Source organism: Cynocephalus volans, chromosome 10 (assembly GCF_027409185.1).
Source record: "Cynocephalus volans isolate mCynVol1 chromosome 10, mCynVol1.pri, whole genome shotgun sequence".
Classification (NCBI taxonomy): domain Eukaryota; kingdom Metazoa; phylum Chordata; class Mammalia; order Dermoptera; family Cynocephalidae; genus Cynocephalus; species Cynocephalus volans.
Genome location: NC_084469.1, coordinates 90,153,323 through 90,172,583, shown reverse-complemented (window position 1 = coordinate 90,172,583; position 19,261 = coordinate 90,153,323). Strand labels below are relative to the sequence as shown.

The window sequence follows — 19,261 nt, the reverse complement described above, 5'->3', positions numbered from 1 at the left end:
CCACTTTATGCCATGGGCAGAGGTTTTGATATCTGGGGTGAAATAGTCTCTGGCACAGGGGGCAAAGCCATCTTCAACAGCGAGATCTTGGCTGGGTAATGTCACTGGAGGCAATGTCATCTCCAGTGTGAGCTCTTGGGCTAGAGCAATGATGTCTGGAAAGTAGGACTAGGGTGTCCTTTTAAAGAGGATATCCACTTGAGTTGATGTGCATGTTGTGTTTATGGCTCTAGGGAGCTATAATGAGGCTAAGAGGTTGGAGCTCCTGAATTAGTCTGTAGGCAGGTCCTTCAATTTGGCCAGTTATTGTGGGTCCTTTGCCTCAGTTGTTGTGTGATTGGTGATAGGCAAACTGGCAAGATCTTTGGATTGTAAGGCTTGCATTAGCCAAGCTTGATGGCATGTGGTCCGCAACATTTATGTCTGGTTGAAGCAATGGCTTATTTGAAGGGTTTGGGCCTCTGGTTTGCAGACCACTGAAACCACCCAGATCAGTAGTGATAATACCAACTGTCAACAGAATAGTGCACAGCTGCATTTGATGGGTTTTTGTTTTTGTTTTCTTTTGGGGTGGAAGTTTAGGCTCAAATGAGTATCTTATAAGATGAGCAGTTACCTGGCTCATGGGACAATCTATGGTTAATGGATCACAGAAGAATATGCACTGTCGATCTGGCCTCTAGCCCTTATGGGATAGGGAAGATCCCAAACTTATTAAAATAGACTAAGGCACAGGACAAGATAGAGACTTATTGAGAGATCCATTTGCTGGACTGAAATTTGAAAAGAAATTGAGAAGACCATTGTGTCTCTCAACTAAACTGGCTACCTGGAACCTATTAGAGACATGAAATTTCTATTTAATAGCTTTACCAAAAACCCAGCATTGTGTATTCTGGAAGGTGAAATGTGTGCCTTGGTTATTATCAGTAACGTCTGTAACTCCAAAGGGAACATGGTGTATCTGGTAAGGCCTTGTATTGTGGCTGTAGTATATGTACAGACATGTGTGATCTTGATTTATATTTTGGGTATCTGTGAAGAAAGAGATTCCCAGAGTTTGTCTGTTTGTTTCCCAAAAGGGGATAACTTTTAGGCAATGGCCCAACAGTTTTGTAATATATGTGAAGATGGGGCCATTTGATGGCCAGGTCATCCAGTGCTAAGATGACTGCCTGAAGTTCAGCCAATTGTGTTGATCCATGAGACATTCTGGCTAATAGATGAAAAGAAGCAACATTCCACTGATTAAAAAAACAGCATAAAAAATACATTTTTATAATGGTTGGTAGTGCCATTCATACAGTTTGCAAACTCCTATTGCTGTTCCCTCAATTAATCACAAGGGACTCCCCAGGTAGCCACAGGGTCTGGGGAAGAGATGACTTCCAGCACCACATCTGGCAAGGACACAGAAAGCCACCCCTTCTGCAAGTAGAATATGCCAGAGGGCCCAGATTTGGCTCTATTATGTATTAAGGAGGTCTCAGTTACTATACCACATTTGTGGGGTTCTGTTTTCACCAGAACGTAATGGGTGGCTTGGTATGGAGGAGAGTCACAGGTTCAGGGTCTGTGAGATCCTCTGTTTCTAGAAGAGCCCAGTACGTAGCCAGTCATTTTGTCTTAATGGAGCATAGAATAGGGCTGAGAAGGGAAAAGTCTTGTGTTAGAAGCCCTTGGGCAACTTATGGCCATAAGAGGTGGTCCAGAGACTCACAGACACATAAGATGTTTCCAAAACTTCAACAGAGAAGGAATTTCTGAGGGCACTGACAAGTATTGAATTCAATGTGGACAGACCCCTTTGTTGAAGGGGTCCCATTTAAAGAGAATCACCCTACCTGATGTTAAGAGTTATTATATAGCTACAGTGTGCGACAGACAGTGTGGTACTGGTGGAGGAATAAACACATAGGTCAACAGAAGAGAAGAGAGAATCTAGAAGCCAATGCCAACAAATATGGTAATATTTGTTTTTGACAAACCTACAAAAGCAATTAAATGAAGACAGAAAAATCTTTTCAAAAATAACTCTGGAGCAATTAAAAAACTGAACATCCAAAGACAAAAAAAAAAAAAAAAAAGAACATCAACTTAACCTCATACTTTAAACAAAAATTAACTCAAAATGGACCACAGACTGAAAATATAAAATGCGAATGTACAGAATGTCTAGAAAAAAATACAGGAGAAACCTGCTGGAACTGAAGGCTAGGTAAACATCTTAAACAAAAGACAAAACATCAAAGGATGTTTCCACATTTAAAAAACTAGAAAAAGCTGTGATATTGTGAAATAGATCCATGGTTCCTGGCTCACAACTCCCATCACCCGTGTAATTTCCTAAGTGACTAAAACAATAAGCATGACACTTTAGGCCTCAGAAAAGATCTCTCTCTGACCTTTTCCTGCCCATTTGTCATCTGCTCCTTTTTCCTCCCAAAGCAGGCCACATAAACTGAAAATAAACTCTAATCTTACCCTGCCTTTCTGTCTTGGAGCTGGCCATAAAGAAATTCTCTGACCTGCCCTGTCTGACTGTAGGTCACAAGACCCCCACTTCAGGAGGGGCCCTGCCCCATGCCTGGGAGGAAGGAATGCTGCACAGAGGCCAAGAAGACTCTAAATAGACAGGCCTTGCTGGGTTTCCCCACTCAGTCTATTAGCATTAGATCACAACCTTTTTGTCCAATTTTGTACATGGTTGCCCATGTTTCAACCATTCCTACCCAATGAAGTCACCATAAAAAGCCCAAGAGGATGGGGTAGAAAATATCCAAATAGCTAAATATGTGGAGGCTCCTGGAAGGTGCCTCCAGGGAGAGCATGGAAGCCCCATGCTCCTTCCCGCCATACTTAGCCCTACGCACCTCTTCGTCTGTATCCTTTGTAATAGACTTTATAATAAATGGGTAAATGTAAGTAGAAGTTTCTCTGAGTTTTGTAAGCCTCTCTAGTAAATTAATCAAACCCAAGGAGGAGGTCGTTGAAATCCTGATTTATAGCCAGTTGGTCAGAAGCACAAGAGTAACAACCTGGGGCTTGCAATTGGCATAGGAAGTATGGAGGGGCAGTCTTGGGGACTGAGTCCTCAACCTGTGAGATCTGATGCTATCTCCTAGTAGATAGTGTTAGAATTGAATTGGAGGACACCCAGCTAATGTCCACACAGAATTGATTGCTTGCTTAGTGTGTGGGGAAAAAAATCCCCACACATTTGGTCACAGAAGTCTTCTGTGTTGATCGTTGTGGTGTGAGAGCAGAGGAAAAATAGTTTGTTTTTTGAAATACCAAGAAAGCAGTAGAAACGACATAATGAAGATCAAAATGGAGACGAATGAAGTAAAGAGAATGAACTGTAGAAAAAAACAGTGAAAACAAAAGTTTTAAGAAGGATAAAACTGATAAACCTCTAGCCAAGCTTTATCAAGTAATAAAGAGGAAATACACAAATTACCAGTATTAGGAATGAGAGAAGGGACATCACAACAGATTCTACAGATATTGAAAGGGAGTAAGCGAATATCATGAATTAATTTATGCCAATAAAGCTGATAAACGAAATGGATAAGTTCCCCGGAAGATACAAAACCACTAAAGTTCACTTAAGAAAAAATAGATATCCTGTATATTCCTATACCTATTAGAGAAATTAAATCTGTAATTAGAAACTTTCCCATGAAGCAAACTGTAGCTTAAATGGCTTCACTGGTGAATTCTACCAAACACTCTGGGAAGAAACCATACCAAAACATGCACTCTTCCAAAAAAAATGGAGAGTTAATCTATGAAACCATTATACTGATACCAATACCAGACAAAGGCATTACAGAAAACCACAGATAGATATTCCTCATGAACAGTTACAGAAACCTCCAAAAATTTTAGCTAATCAAACTCAATGACATATATATAAAAGAAAGATAACATACCAAGAAACAGTAGACTTTATCACTGAAATGCACGGTTTGCTTAATATTTAAAAATCAACATAATTTACCATTAAAAGAACAATAAAGGTAAAAGATATCTTTGTAGTAAGATGACCTCCAAAATCCCTACTTCCTGGTATTCTAACCCTTGTGTAGCCCTCCCACATTTTCCAAAAGTTGATCTGTGTGGCCCATATAACACAGCACAAGTGAGGGCGTATCACTTCCAATTTTAGGTTATAAAAGACTCTGTGGTCTCCTTTTTGGGTGGACTCTCTTGCTCTTGGATCACTTGCTTTGTCTGAAAAAATCCATGTGATGAGCATCCCTATGGAGAGACCCATGTGGCAAGGAAGTAAAGCTTCCTGTCAACAACCATGGAAGAAAACTTGGAATTGAATCTTCTGGCCTCAGGCAAGTCTTCAGAAACATCAGCCCAAGTTGACAGTTTCATTTTTAAAAACGCAGATCCCTCAAATGCAATTTCACGGGGATCCTGAACCAGACCTGCCTAAGCTGCTCTCAGAGTCTAAAATATGTGAACAAATGTACAGTGACAGAAAGCAGATCAGTGGTTTCCTAAAGATAAGTGGGTGAGAAGGGAGAGATTGCAAAGTGTACAATAAAACCTACAATTTCATAGCTATAAACATGTACCAAAACTTATCAAAGTGTACATGTTAAATATGTGTAGTTGAGACTTCAATAAGTGTGTTCTTTAAAAAAAAAAAAGTTAACCGCTACTCAAACATCTTCATTCCCTAATTATTTTACTACATTTTATTATTATTTATGCTTTACAGGTTATTTATGTCTATTGTGTCTATACGGTGGAAATAGAATATAATGTTGTGCTACTACTGCACATCTCTTTCCAACATCACATCCAGAGACATCCTGCTGTAGCTTAAAGTTGGCCATAATCGAAGTATTTACACCTGGAGAATTGGTAAACACTACAAGCCAAAACTTGATTTAGTGGTTTATTGCCCTGTAGACTTGGGAAAATAGAAAATGTTAATAATTCATATTAAACTTAAAAGTGTACCATGTCTGTAGTTTTCCATGGCAAACAGCACAAAATTTTGGGAAATATTCTACCAGTATATTTAAAGCTCATAAGTCACTAGCATCCATTGATGAATGATGGCAGTTCCAAAAAATTTTACTCTTTCACTGTATTCTTATTAATGAAAACAGAAATATCAACCAATATTTATTCTTAAAATAGGTAAAGAGGTATTGACACTTGACCAAAGAAGTAATACAAGTGGCAAATAAAGACAATTTTTTAAAATGCTCAAAATCGTGAGTGATTAGAGAAATGCAAGTTAAAACCCCAGTGAGATCCTACTACTTAACACATATTAGAACGGCAAACATTAAAAACTCAGATCATAGCAATTGCTGATACGTATGTGAAAGAACTGGAACTCTCATTCACAGCTCAGGGTTGTGAAGAAGAAATAATTGGAAACAAAACACTTGGGAACGGAAGAGTTTTGGATTTCAAATTTTTGCAGATTTCGGAATATTTGCATTATGCTTGTCAGTTGAGCATCCCTAATCCAAAATTCCAAAATCCAAAATGCTCCAATGAACACTTCCTTAGAGTGTCAAGTAGGTGCTCAAAAAGTTTCCAATTTGGAGCCTTTTGAATTTCACAATTTTGGATTAGGGATGCTCAACCTGTAGAAAAAAAGGTGGAAGTTCCAGAAAGAGAGAGAGAAAAAGGGGAAGAGAGATTATTTCAAGAAACAATAGCCAAAAACTTCCCAAACTTGATAAAAGATATTCAAGATGCTCAATGAACTCCAAGAAGGGTGAACTTAAAGAGACCCACACTGAAATACCTTATAGTAAAACTGATGAAAGACAGAGAAAAAAACAAAATATTGAAAGCAGCAAATGAAAAGCAACTCATCACGTACAAAGAGTACTCAGGAAGATCATCAGCAAACTTCTCATCAGAAACCTGGGGGGCCAGAAGGTTGTAGGCTGATATGTTTAAAGTGCTGAAAGAAAAAAACTCTCAACCAAGAACCCCGTATCGGGCAAAACTATCCTTCAAAAGTGAGGGAGAAATTAAGACTTTCGCAGCTGAGGGAGTTTATTACCAATGACTTGCCCTACAAGAAATGCTAAAGGGAGCACTTCAAATTGAAATGAAAGAACACTACACAGAAACTTGAAGCTATGTGAAGAAATAAAGATCTTTGGTAAAGATAAATACATAGGAAATTTTAAAAGCACATATTATTGTAACTGGTTGGTAACTCCACTTTTTGTTTTCTACATGATTTAAGAGACGAATGCATTTAAAAAAAAAAAAACAATTATTAACCTATGTCTTTGGACACAATGTATAAAGAGGTAAATTTGTGACATCAAAAACTGAAAGTGTTAGGGATTGAATTGTATAAGAACAGAGTTTTTGTATGTTATTGAAGTTTAAGCAGGTATGAATTCAAATTAAATTATTATAACTTTAGGATGCTAAATGTAATTCCTAGGGTAACAGAAAGAAAATAGTTACAGAATATACACAAAATGAAATGAGGAGGGAATTTAAATGTTTCACATTAAAAAATCAAACACAAAAGAAGACAGTAATGCAGGAAATGAGAAACAAAAAAGCTATGAGGCACATAGAAAACAAATAGCAGAATGATAGAAAAGTCCCTCCTTATCAGTAATTATTTTAAATATAAATGGATTAGACTCTCTAATCAAAACACAGAGATTGGCAGAATGGGTTAAAAAACAATAAACAACAAAACCCCCCATGATCCAACTATATACTATCTACAGAGACCCACTTTAGATCCAAAGACACAAATAGGCTGAAAGTGAAAGGATAAAAAGAGATATTCCATGCAAACAGTAACCAAAAAAAGAGCAGGGTCAGCTATATCAGTATCAAACAAAATCAACTTTAAATAAAAAAAAAAGTTCCAAGAGACAAATAAGGATATTACATATTAAGAAAAGGTCCAACAGAGCAAGAACATATAACATTTTAACCATTTATGTACCAACAGACTATCAAAATATATAAATCAAAAACTGACAGAATTGAAGGAAGAAATAGATAGTTATACGGTAATAGTTGAAGACTTCAATACCCCACTCTCAATAATTAGTAGAGCAACCAGACAGAAGATCAATAAGGAAATAGAGAACTTGAGCAACACAATAAGCCAATTACACCTCACAGAAATATGCAGAATACTCTACCCAATAACAACAGAATGCACATTCTTCTCAAGTGCATATGGGACACTCTCCAGGATAGATCATATATTAGGCCACAAATTAAGGCTTAATAGATTTTAAAAGATAGATATCATACAAAATATCTTCCCTGAGCACACCAGGAAAAAGTTAGAAAAACTGGAAAATTTGTAAATTTGTGGGACTCAAACAACACACTCTTAAACAATCAGTATGTCAAAGAAGAAATTACAAAGGATATTATAAAATACTTAGAAATTAAAGAAAATAAAAACACAACATACCAAAATTTATACAGCAAAAGCAGTGCTAAGGAAGAATTTTATAGCTATAAAGCTTATATTAAAACAGAAGAACTATTTCAAATAAAAAAATCTAAATATATAACTTAAGGAACTAGTAAAAGAAGAACAAACTAAACCCAAAGCTAGTAGGAGTAAATAATAAAGATGAGAGCAGAGTTAACTAAAATAGAGAATAGAAAAACAATAGAGAAAATCAACAAAACCAGAAGTTGGTTGTTCAAAAAAATAACAAAATTGACAAAACTTTAGCTAGTTGACTAAGAAAAAAAGAGAAGACTCAAATTACTGAAATTAAAAATGAAAGTGGGGACATTACTATTGATTCTATAGAAATAAAAAGCATTACAAGAGAGTACTATGAATAATTGTAGGCCAACAAATAGGAAAACCTAGATGAAATGGACAAATTCCTAGAAACACAAAACCCACCAAGACTGAATCATGAAGAGACAGAAAACCTGAATAGATCTGTAAGCAGAAAAGACAGTGAATCAAAAACCTCCCAGCAACACCACCAAGCCCTGAACCTGACAGATGAATGATTCATTCTACCAAACATTTAAAGAACACCAATCCTTCTCAAACTTTTCCAGAAAATTGAACAGGAGGCAGAACTTTCTAACTCATTCTATGAGGACAGCATTGACTGATACCTAAGCCAGACAAAGACACTACAAGAAAACTACAGTCCAATATCCCTTATGAACATGTGCAGTGGACTGGATGTCCCCCCAGACTCACTGAAGCTTAGTCCCCACTGTGGCTGTCGAGGATGGGAAGTCTTATTATGGTAGCTGAAAGGTGGGACCTTGGAGAGGTGATTGGATTGTGAAGATGATGCCCTAGCAAATGGATTAATAAGTTGATGGTTTAATGGTGGTTGTGGGCATGGTTTTGAGCATTTTAAAAGGAGAGCTGGTGAGGAGGTTAGCTCTCTCTCTGCTCTGTCATCCTCACCATGTGACACACCGCACTGTGACACACTACAGTGACATAGAGTCACCTCACCGGATGTGGTCCCTGGACTTTGTATTTCCCAACCTCCAAAACTGTAAGCAATAAATATTGTTACTTTACAAATTACAGAAATTTTGTTTTAAGCAACAGAAATGGACTAATACAGCGCTGATATAAAAGTCCTAAATCAAATACTAGCAAACCAGATTCAGTAGCATATTAAAAAAATTATACATCAGGTCCAAATGGGACTCATTTCTGGAATGCAAGCATGATTCAACATATGAAAATCAATGAATATAATACAACATACCAACAGAATGAAATTTTAAAAATCACATGATCATTTGATGCAGAAAAAGCATTTGACAAAATTCAGCACCATTTCATGACTAAAACACTCAACAAATTAGGAGTAGAAGAAAACTATCTCAACATAATAAAAACCATATATTGAAAACCCACAGCTAACATCATACTCAATGATGAAAGACTGAAAGCTTTTCAATCAGGAACGAGGCAAGTGTGCACCCTTTCTCTACTTCTGTTCAACATAGTACTGGAAGTTCTAGCCAGAGCAATCAGGCAAGAACAAGAAATAAAAGGCATCCAAATTGGAAAGGAAGAAATAAAATTATCTCTTTTCACAGGTGGTATTATCTTATATGCAGTAAACTCTAAAGGCTCAAACACACACATTTTAAAAACCCTGTGAGAACTAATAAATGAATTCAGCAAAGTAGCAGAATATAAAATCAACACAAAAACATGAATTACATTTCTATAAACTAACAATGAATAAGCTGAAAGGAAATTTTTAACACAATTTCATTTACAATATATCAAAAATAATAAAATACGTAGAAATGAACTTAACCAAGGAGGTGAAAAACTTGTAAATAAAAACTATAACTCACTGCTAAGAGAAAATAAAGAAAACATAAATAAATGGAAAGATATCCCATATTCGCAGGTTGGACAACTTAATACTATCAAGATGTCAATACCACCCAAAGTGATCCACAGATTTAATGCAATCCCGACTAAAATCTCAGTGACACTTGTTTACAAAAATACAAAAATCCATCCTAAAATTCATATGGAATTTCAAGGAACCCTGAGTAGGCAAACAATATTGAAAACAAAGAATACAGTTGGAGGTCTCACATTTCCCAATTTCAAAACTTACTACAAAGCTGCAGTAATCGAAATACTGTGGTACTGACATAAAGACAGACATATACACCAATAGAACAGAGCTCAGAAATAAACCCTTGCATATATGCTCAAATGATTTTTGACAAGGGTGCTAAGCCCAATCAATAGGGAAAGGGTAGTCTTTTGAACAAATGGTGTTGGGAAAACTGGTTGCAAAAAAATTAAGTTGGACACTTACCCAACATCATAAGCAAAAATTAACCCAAAATGGAACAAAACCACTGGGCTAAAACTATAAAACTTTTAGAAGAAAACAAAGGTGGCAATGATTTCTTGCATAGGACACTAAAGGCACAGGCAACAAAAGAAAAAAATAGACAAACTGGAACTCATGAAAATGAAAAACTTTCTGCATCAAAGGACACTATCAACAGAGTAAAAAGGCAATCCACAGAATGGGGCAAAATATCTGATAATAAATTAGTATCTACAATATTTGGAGAACTCATAAAACTCAACAAGAGCAAAACAATCCAATTCAATAATGGGCAAAGCACTTGAATAGACATTCCTCCAAAAAAGATATAGCCAATAAGCCCATGAAATGATGCTCAAGTTTGCAAATTATTAGAAAAATGCATATCAAAGCCACATCGAGATATCACCTCACACCCATTAGTATGGCTATCATCAAAAAATAAATAAATAAAAACAAGTGTTGGTGAGAATGTGAAGAAATTGAAAACTGGGTGTTATTGGTCAGAATGCAAAATGGTGCAGCTGCTGTGGAAAACAGTATGGCAGTTATCAAAAAACTAAACATAAAATTACAATATGATTAATTCCATTTCTGGGTATATACCCCAAATAATTGAAAGTAGGGTCTTGAAGAGATATTTGCACATTCATATTCAGAGCAGCATTATTTGCAAAAAACCAAAAGGTGGAAGCAACCCAAGTATCAATCAACAGATGAATGATAAGCAAAATATGGTATATAAAGTAGAATACTATTTAGCCTTGAAAAGAAAGGAAATTCTGACACATGCTACATCGATGAACCTTGAGGACATTATGCTAAGTATGAAATAAGCTAGCAACAAAAGGACAAATACTTATGATTCTACTTACATGAGTTATTTAGAGCGTCAGATTCACACAGACAGAAAGTAGAATGCTGGTGTGCAGGGGCAGGGGGCAGGGAAAACGGGAAGTTATGCTACAGTGGGTGCAGATTTTCTGTTTGCAAGATGAAAAGATTTCTGGAGAAGGATGGTGGTGACAGCTGCATAACAATATGAATATACTTAATACCACTGAAATTTACACTTAAAAATGATTGAGATTGTAAATTCCATGCATATTTTATCAGAATTTTTAAAAAATTAATAAAAAAAAAAACTGTGCTGCATTCATTCAACGCAGCACTACTCGGCAGGATGCACACACACAGCACAGATGACTCTCGAGATAAATATGTTATATGAAAGACACCAAACCAAAAAAGAGTATAAATACTTTATGATTCCAATTGTACAAAATTCTAGAAAAGACAAACAAATATGTAGTTAAAAAAAAAAAAAAGTAAAACAAATGTTTCCCTGGCATGTAACTAATGGTTTCCTGGGGAAGGCAAGGAGGGATTGTAAAGGGGCATGAGGTAGCTCTGTGGGTGATAGATATGTTCGTTATGATAATTATAGTGTTGGTTCCCTGAGTGTATACATATTTCAAAACATCAAATTGCATGCACCAAATATGTACAGTCAATTATTGAATGGCAATTATATCTCAACAAAGCATTAAAAGAAATTGTTGCACATAAAAATCTCACCTCCCACTCATTTTGCAAAACTACAAGATTTGGCAACCCAATATCCACTCCACTATATCTCTCTTCATGCCTTGGCAGCAAAGAATGGCTGGCTACATCACAAATGCTACATCCCTGGAATACAGGAACTTTCTCTCAGTCCCTATTTTCCTGGCCTTGAGATAGATAGTGCAAAGAACCTGCAGTAATCCACAAAACCTTTAGATTATTTTCTCTGCCAGTAACCTTAGTCATAGCACAGAAATCTGGAGGTCCTGAGAATTTCTGCAAACCCCAAATCCTGCACAGCTAGATTCAAGGGAACATTTGTGCATGAGCCCTTAGAATAGGTCCATTCCTGCTGGTTCGCTATACTCTCACCTACTTCCTATTAATCACACCCAGTATTTCTGTACAAATTATGGTCCTAATCTTGGCCCAGTAGGTCTTATAGTTAGAGACACCCATATTGGGGATGCTGAACTTCTGGGCATAGGGCTCCATAGCAGGTGCCAGTTAAATAGCACCTGCTTAATAGTGCTAGGGGATATGGGGCACCTACTTGGAATAAGGGACCAAATTCATGCTGCACCCAGATGCACTGGAGGCTGTCACAACTACCCCTCCTCAGGGTAGCACAAAAATTCATGTTGCATAGACCACAACATTAGGCCCACAAAGCCCTACAATTTTTCCTAGGAGGCCTTGGAGAGCATTGTAATGAGGCCACAAATGGACTAAAAGTTGTTCTCTGCCATCCCATGGTCCCCTCTAAGACAATAAATGTGGAGACCCCTTTAGTTTAGTAGCCCTGATTTCTGGTCTCACCCACCCCACAGTGATCAGAACATGGGAGATTAAAGGTGGCCTTATGAATAAGGCTCTTATTATCACATGAACCACAGCAATGTACAGTGGGTAGGTGTTGGGTCCGGTAACTTGAAGTCTGGACAAATCCATCACAAGCCATCATGTGAGATCAACAATGTCCTGGAAAAAGGGAAAACTGTGCCAGCTGCCAACAGAACCCTGCTCAGGTGTTCATGGCCAAAGATGAGACATGTCCACAGCTAAACCAGCCACAGCAGGAGGGAATGACATCTTCCCATGGCCTCAGACAACTCAAGATTCTCTTTGGGACTGGAAAGAGAATAGAGGTCTGCCTTCCCTGAGCACAGTGCAGTGGCTGACACACACACTGGAGACCTGCCAGTGGGTAGAGCTGAGATGGCTTCTGTCACCCTGGCAGTGACAAAACTCTGAAAAAAATCCGTGGTCAATAATGCAACTTCACTCCAGGCAGCTTCCAACTATCTAGCATTCAAATGGAATCTCCCCATTTTGGACATTTGGATGAACAAGGTTCAACTTCCAGCTGGCAGGTGCCTCATAAACACTGTTCTCAGAGCTTATATCTTGCGCGTGCCTTGTGTCAAACAAGAAGGGAGCACATTCTCTACAGTCCTTTCTCTAGTGTGAATTTTCTGATGCCGAATGAGGGTAGGCCTTTGGCTGAAGGCTTTCCCACATTCACTGCACTTATAAGGCCTATCTGCTTTGTGAACTTTCTGATGCTGCCTCAGATTAGACCTCTGTCTGAAGGTTTTCCCACATTCGCTGCACTGATAAGGCCTTTCACCAGTGTGAAGTCTTCGATGGTTATTGAGGCTGGAACTCTGGTTAAAGAATTTCCCACATTCACTGCACTTATAAGGCCGTTCACCGGTGTGAAGTCTCCGATGGCTGTTGAGGCTGGAGCTTTGGCTAAACAATTTCCCACACTCATTGCATTCATAAGGCCGTTCACCAGTGTGAACTCTCTGATGTTTCATGAGGTCGGAGCTTCGGCTGAAGCCTTTGCCACATTCACTACACTCATAAGGCCGTTCACCAGTGTGAACTATCTGATGCTGAATGAGACTGGAGATATGGCTAAAGAATTTCCCACATTCATTGCACTTATAAGGTCTTTCTCCAGTGTGAACTCTCCAGTGTTTAATTAGGCTGGAGTTGCAGTTGAAGGACTTCCCACATTCACTGCACTCATGAGCACTTCTACCAGTGTGAACCCTCTTATGATGAATGAGGTTGGAACGCTGGCTGAAAAATTTCCCACAGTCGCTGCACTCATACGGCTTTTCACCAGTGTGAACCCTCTTATGTTGAATGAGATTGGAGCTTCGGCTAAAGAATTTCCCACAGTCGCTGCAAACATGGGGGCTTTCGCCAGTGTGAACTCGCTGATGTTTAATAAGATTGGAGTGTTGGGTAAAGAATTTTCCACATTCGCAGCACCCATAAGGTTTTCCTCTGTTGTGAACTCTCTGGTGTTGAATGAGAGCAGTGACATAGCTAAAGAATATCCCACATTTGCTGCATTCATAAGGTCGTTCCCTGGTGGGGATTTTCTGGTGCTGAACAAATGTGGATTTGTCACTCAAAGGGTTCCCAGATTCACTGCACTTGTTATGCCTGTGCACAGTGTGAAAATCCACCATACCTTCAGTGCTCTTCTGTGGCTCCTCCACACTGGGAGTGACCTGAGGCTGCAGAAAGCCTGAAGTGGCCACAAAGTCCATCCCACCCTCCCTGCATGTGAAGGGCTTTTCTGGCGTGTGGTCTCTGCAGGTCTTCACAGGTGAGGCCCTGCACTCCTCCTTTCTGATAGGCTTGTCTATATCCTCCTGCACCTGCTGCTGGGGAAGGTTTGCCTTGAACTTGAACCCCTGCCCACATGCCTCACTCACGTGTGGTTTCTGCCTGGGATGTGTTGCCTGGTGTTCAGTCAGGTGTAAAATGTCTTTCAAGTGTAGGCCACACATGTCACAGAGGTAGGTTTCCTGGGTGGACAGAGCTACCTCAGGATTCCTGTCCTGTGACACTCCTTCCGAAACAGTATGCTCAGAAGGTAACTCCTCACCCTCTGTTCCACAGCAAACATCTGAAAGCAGAGAAATACTGGTGAAGTTCATATCAACTTTGGCAAAAGGAATCAGCCCCAGCACATATGACAGTACTTCAAAATTTTCATGGAAAAAAAATATTGATGAAAATTTTATTTTTTAATTTCATCTTCCTACAAACATTTAAGAGTACACTCATATGCCTGGGTTACCTAAGAATGAGTCCATGGGATTACTGGCAAGATGAGAAGCCCCAAGTAAGGGTAAAGAATGGTCTGCCAGGTAACAAAATTGGGAGGGTCTACCAGGACTAAGGTCGAGGTTCAGCATTGGGTGGAGAGGCAGTATCTCCAACTGACTTCTCTACAAAGGCCTTTCAGCAGGGCCTTGTCTGCTGGTCACCTGCAAGAGCTCAGCAGAGAGAGTATTTAGGCCCAGGAAACTGATTGCAACTGAGTAGCTGGTGTTCAAAGCCTCAAGGTAATGTGCAAATCTCATGACCTACTAAGCATAGGCCAGCACTGGAGAGTGCTGCAGAGGAAGCTGCAGGAAGAGTGAGATATGGAGGCCAGAAAGGTGGGGCAAAGCCAGGGGATCCAAGTCAGAGTAGTGAAGTGAGTCATGTGTGCAGAACAGGAAAGAAAGGTAGAGATGATGCGTGGCCATTGCCATTGGCACCAAACAATGAAGAACATGAGAAAAGATGCTGGTATGACTTGAAAACAATGGCCACGTCACATCCTCTCCCAGCTCGCACTTACCAGAGCCGGTCCCGTTACAAGCCCCTCTTGCCATGGCTGAGGTCATATCCACTCTGTCAGGCACCCAGGGCTCTTTCCCCACCTGCAGTTGGGCAACTACATGGGACCTGAATGATGTAAGTCCTAAGGGAAAGACAGGGCAGGTCAGTGGCCAGTGCTTGCCCAGGTGAATTACCCCATGACAGACCACACGAAAGAAAACTCAATATTACAAAAAGACTGTACAAGGGAGGTGAGGCAGGAACATCCCAGTGGACATAGCAAGTACTAAACACATCAGTGCCTGGATTCCTGGAACAGTCAGGCTTAGGAAATGTTAGCAAATGGAAAGGGAGAGAACCTGAACCACAGAACTGTCAGACTTTTGGACAATCAGCCAGGCGGGGAGTGGCCGAGAGAGATGGGCTTCACTGGGCTGACTGCAAGACTCCTCACACCTCCCCTTCCCTGCCAGGCTTCAGATAGCAGGTGTAGGGGATGCTCAGGGAGAGGAGGGGGCACTGCATACAGCACAGCCCTGCAACCCACAACACATGTACCAGGGATATGGGGAAGGAAGCAGTGCCTATGGTCTGGCTGCAGGAAGGAAAGAGCTGCCTCTTGAGCCAAGGGGACAGTCAGAGACCAGCTCAGGACACTGGGGCGGGTGCGACGGCCTTACCCAGCAAGGCTATAAGTGCAAAGTTCTCCAGCATCACATCGCAGTACAGCAGTCTCTGAGCCTCATCAAGGAGCCCCCACTCCTCCTGGGAGAAGTAAATGGTCACGTCCTCAAAGGTCACACAGCCCTGCCATGGTGGGGACAGTTCATTCCATGATCAGCCTCTCTCCTCAGGACTCCTAGGCATCCCCTGCTCACCCTCCCCCGCAAACAGGAGAGTCCAGGTCCTGGCTCCGGGGGTGCTTGCTCTTTTCTCATGTCTCACGTGACCACTGTGCCAACAACCCACAGCAGCAGCAGGCAGGCCCGACTTCATCTTCTGCACATCCCCTAGTGTCATGCTCCTCAGATACAGACAAACATGGACTCAGTCTTCTCCCTTAATCCCCAGTCCAGGGCCCTAGGGCAACAGCTCCCGTTCACCCCCACCTGCACTTCACTCTTTGGACCACCCTTCCTCACAACTCTGGACTCAGCACTGCACCCCTTATCCCTGTGAACCTCTCCCATCCTGGCCAGTATCATAGCCATGTCCATTGACTCCCACGTGTCACTGCACAGAGCAGCCAGAGAATGCTTGGCAAATACAGCCATGACCACATGGTGCTCCAGATGGCAACAACCACCCCTCCTCTGGAGGCTTCCCCATCTGGCCCTGCTCCTGGCTTCAACGAGCCACCTAGAACACACACAGATGTCACATGCCCTTGGCCCTCTTTGCGTTGCACGTTCTGTTTCTTCATCACACACTCATTCAAAAGCCATCCCCTGTGGCCCTCCTGCCCTTACCCACCGAGGGCCCAGCAACTCTTCCAACTGACGTCATTTGCCCCTGAGCTAATTCCCCAGCCTGACTCAAAATCCCAAGGCCCACTCAAGGGTCACTGCAAAAGTCTGGTGAGAATATAGATGGGTCACTAAGCACCAGCCCGGGCCGCACTGTAATACCACCTGCATTACTATGAAGCCTCAGCGTCTACCTCACATCCACCAGACCACCTGCCAGACCCTCTCATCCCCACTCATAGCCCCGCCACCATGAGTGCAACCATCCTCGTCTGTCTTTATGATGCCAAACAAGCCAGCCACAGTGCCCAAGCAAGACACCCTGCTCTTAGTTCTCCAGCCCCACCTTCCTCTTTTACTGACATCATTGTCACCAACACCTGAAGGTTCACTCTCCTAAATCTGACACACAGCTACACACTCATCCACCTACCAGATGCCACATACTGAATGTTTCCAACTGTGGAGATAAACCAATACCAACCAAATGAGAAAAGGCAAGTCTATTTATTCAGAGCTTGCTAGAGCAAGAGAGTCAGCAACCGTCACTTGCATTTTGTCGGAGACTCAAAGGCAGGCAGAGTAGTGGGAAAACATTACAGTGGACAAAAGAGAAGGCTTCAGGAAGCCCAGGTTGGAGGACGTCGGCAGGGGGAAGCTGTAGGCTGGCTAACTAGAAGCAGGGCATCCTATGGGATTGGTTAGGGGGCACTTTTTCCAGGTGGTCCTAAGCTGGAAGGAGGAAAACTTAGGGAATCTGGCAGTTATTAATCAAGCTCTCGATTTGGAGCCGATCATTACAGAAGTTATTGTTTAACTTCCTGGATTGTCATTACAGCTAGTAATCTGGCTTCCTGCAAGTCCGCCTCACAGCAGGCTGGCTTCCTGGGTTGTTTATTGTAGATAAGGGGGTTGGTCTCCCGGGGAGGTTGCTGCAAGTTGTGGTCAGAGTTGTATTTTCCTGTAAGGTCTGGACATTGTCCGTTTGCATATTCAGTCTCTCACAGCCCCAACCACACACCCCAACCCCACCCCAGAACACCATAACTGTGTGTCTAGCTGTCCACTCTTCAACTCCACTCAGACATCTCTGGAACATCCAAACACAGCCAAAGCCTAACATCAGCCATTTCCACCGAGAATTCCTCCTCCAATCAAATGCTCTTTCTCAGTTGGTAGCTCATCCATCCTTCCAGCTGCTGAAAACAAAAACCATGGAGTCATCCCTCCTCTTTCTCGCCCCCCACATCAAAAAACCTGGTCAACCCGACTTAAAAGATCCAGAATCCAATCACTTCTTCCACCTGCAGTCACCCCTCTGGTCCAGCCACCAGCACCACTCACCTGGACCACTACAGTGGGTGACTCCTGAGCTCCCTGCCTCCACCCTCACTCCACATTCGGTTAGGGTTAGGGTTTCCACTCTGCATCCATACGGAGCCTGGTGCGACGGGTGGCAGATCATCTTCCTCCTCTGCTCTAACCCTTCCCTGGCTCCCAGCATCCTCGACAGAGACCAGCTCCTCAGCCTGCCATTCTAGCGGTGTCTTCTGGTTCCCCGGACATAGGAGCAGGGATCTGGGGTTCCCTGAACACTACAACTCAGTGCCCCTGTCCCCCAAGCAATTGCATATGCTGGTTCCTGTGCCCAGGAAACCCTTGCTCCCCTCATCACACTAGATCTCAGAAATGGAAACCGCTCTATATAATCCCTGGCCTGGATTCTGGAGCCTAAGCTGGGAGTGACTCCCCTCCAGGGTCCCCAGGCCGCAAAGCAGGGAGATGGGAAAGGCGACAAGTCCCACAGCCATGCCATCTTCTCCCTCTTGGCGCCAGGAGCAAGGCGGGGTGGGGGTGCAAAGGCTGAGGCCTGGGGTGCATCCACCACTCACCTGTGCAGGGCCCGTCAGCGCGGCCGCCGCCATCGGAGCTTGAGGACGGGGGACCGAGGTGGGTTTCGCGGGCTCAGCCTACCACCCACCCTGCCGTGCCCGGGGCGGGGTGTGGCCCCGGGCCGAGGGTCGCATTCCTGGCCCGAGTCTCCCCGGTGTAGGATGCGCACAGGCCCAGGGCGCAGCCTCTGGGGGTGCGGAGAGCGCGCGGGCCCGCCGGTCCCCGGGGGACACCGCAGTTGCAGGCGGTCACGGCTGTACAGCGGCGCGGAGGTGGGGCCTGGCCTCACTGTCCTTCCCTGCGCTGGCCCGGCCCCACCCTGCCCAACCCCCAAGCCCCCGTCTCCCGGCTCCGAGGGCACAGCCGGGCCACCGGGAAGCGACTGGCGGGGCCGCAACGCAGGAAGTTCCGCCCCCAGCTCCGCGGCCATTAGAAACGTCACTCTCCGGGGTTGTCATTGGCCGGGCGCCAGCCGCTGACGCACCGGCGCAGCCTCCGGGACCCGGGGGTTTGTGTCCTGCGTCCGGCCAGACTGCACCGGGCGGCGGAGGGAGGCAGAGCGCAGCCCGCCGGGTCCCCAGCGGCTGGGCCGGCCGGTGCGCGCCCGCCCTCCGAGGGCCGTAGGGAGACCCCTGCCTGGCCCTTCCTGCCCGGGTGGCCATGGGCCCGCCCCTCACCGCTCACTCAGGGAGCGGGATTCACACTGCAAACAGAAGGCCATTCCTCATGGCGGGGTCTGTGCGCGCTTCTCAACCCGTCACAGCATCACCTGGGGATTTCCTTAACATCACAAGCCCAGGAGCAACAGCCCGAACCCAGGGACTCAGAAATCCTGGGAACGGGGCCCAGAATTCC

General features: G+C 42.9%; 1 protein-coding gene across 1 annotated transcript; it reads right to left on the bottom strand.

Annotated features, from left to right (window-relative positions):
* Positions 1 to 11,093: 11,093 nt before the first annotated feature.
* On the bottom strand, positions 11,094 to 18,765 carry ZNF792 (zinc finger protein 792). Its single transcript, XM_063111132.1, has 4 exons — positions 18,406 to 18,765; positions 15,728 to 15,854; positions 15,067 to 15,189; positions 11,094 to 14,343 (listed from the first exon to the last, which is right to left on the bottom strand). The coding sequence occupies exons 1-4, from the start codon at positions 18,436 to 18,438 to the stop codon at positions 12,812 to 12,814; spliced, it is 1,815 nt and encodes a 604-aa protein (XP_062967202.1). The 5' UTR covers positions 18,439 to 18,765; the 3' UTR covers positions 11,094 to 12,811.
* Between the last annotated feature and the right edge of the window lie 496 nt (positions 18,766 to 19,261).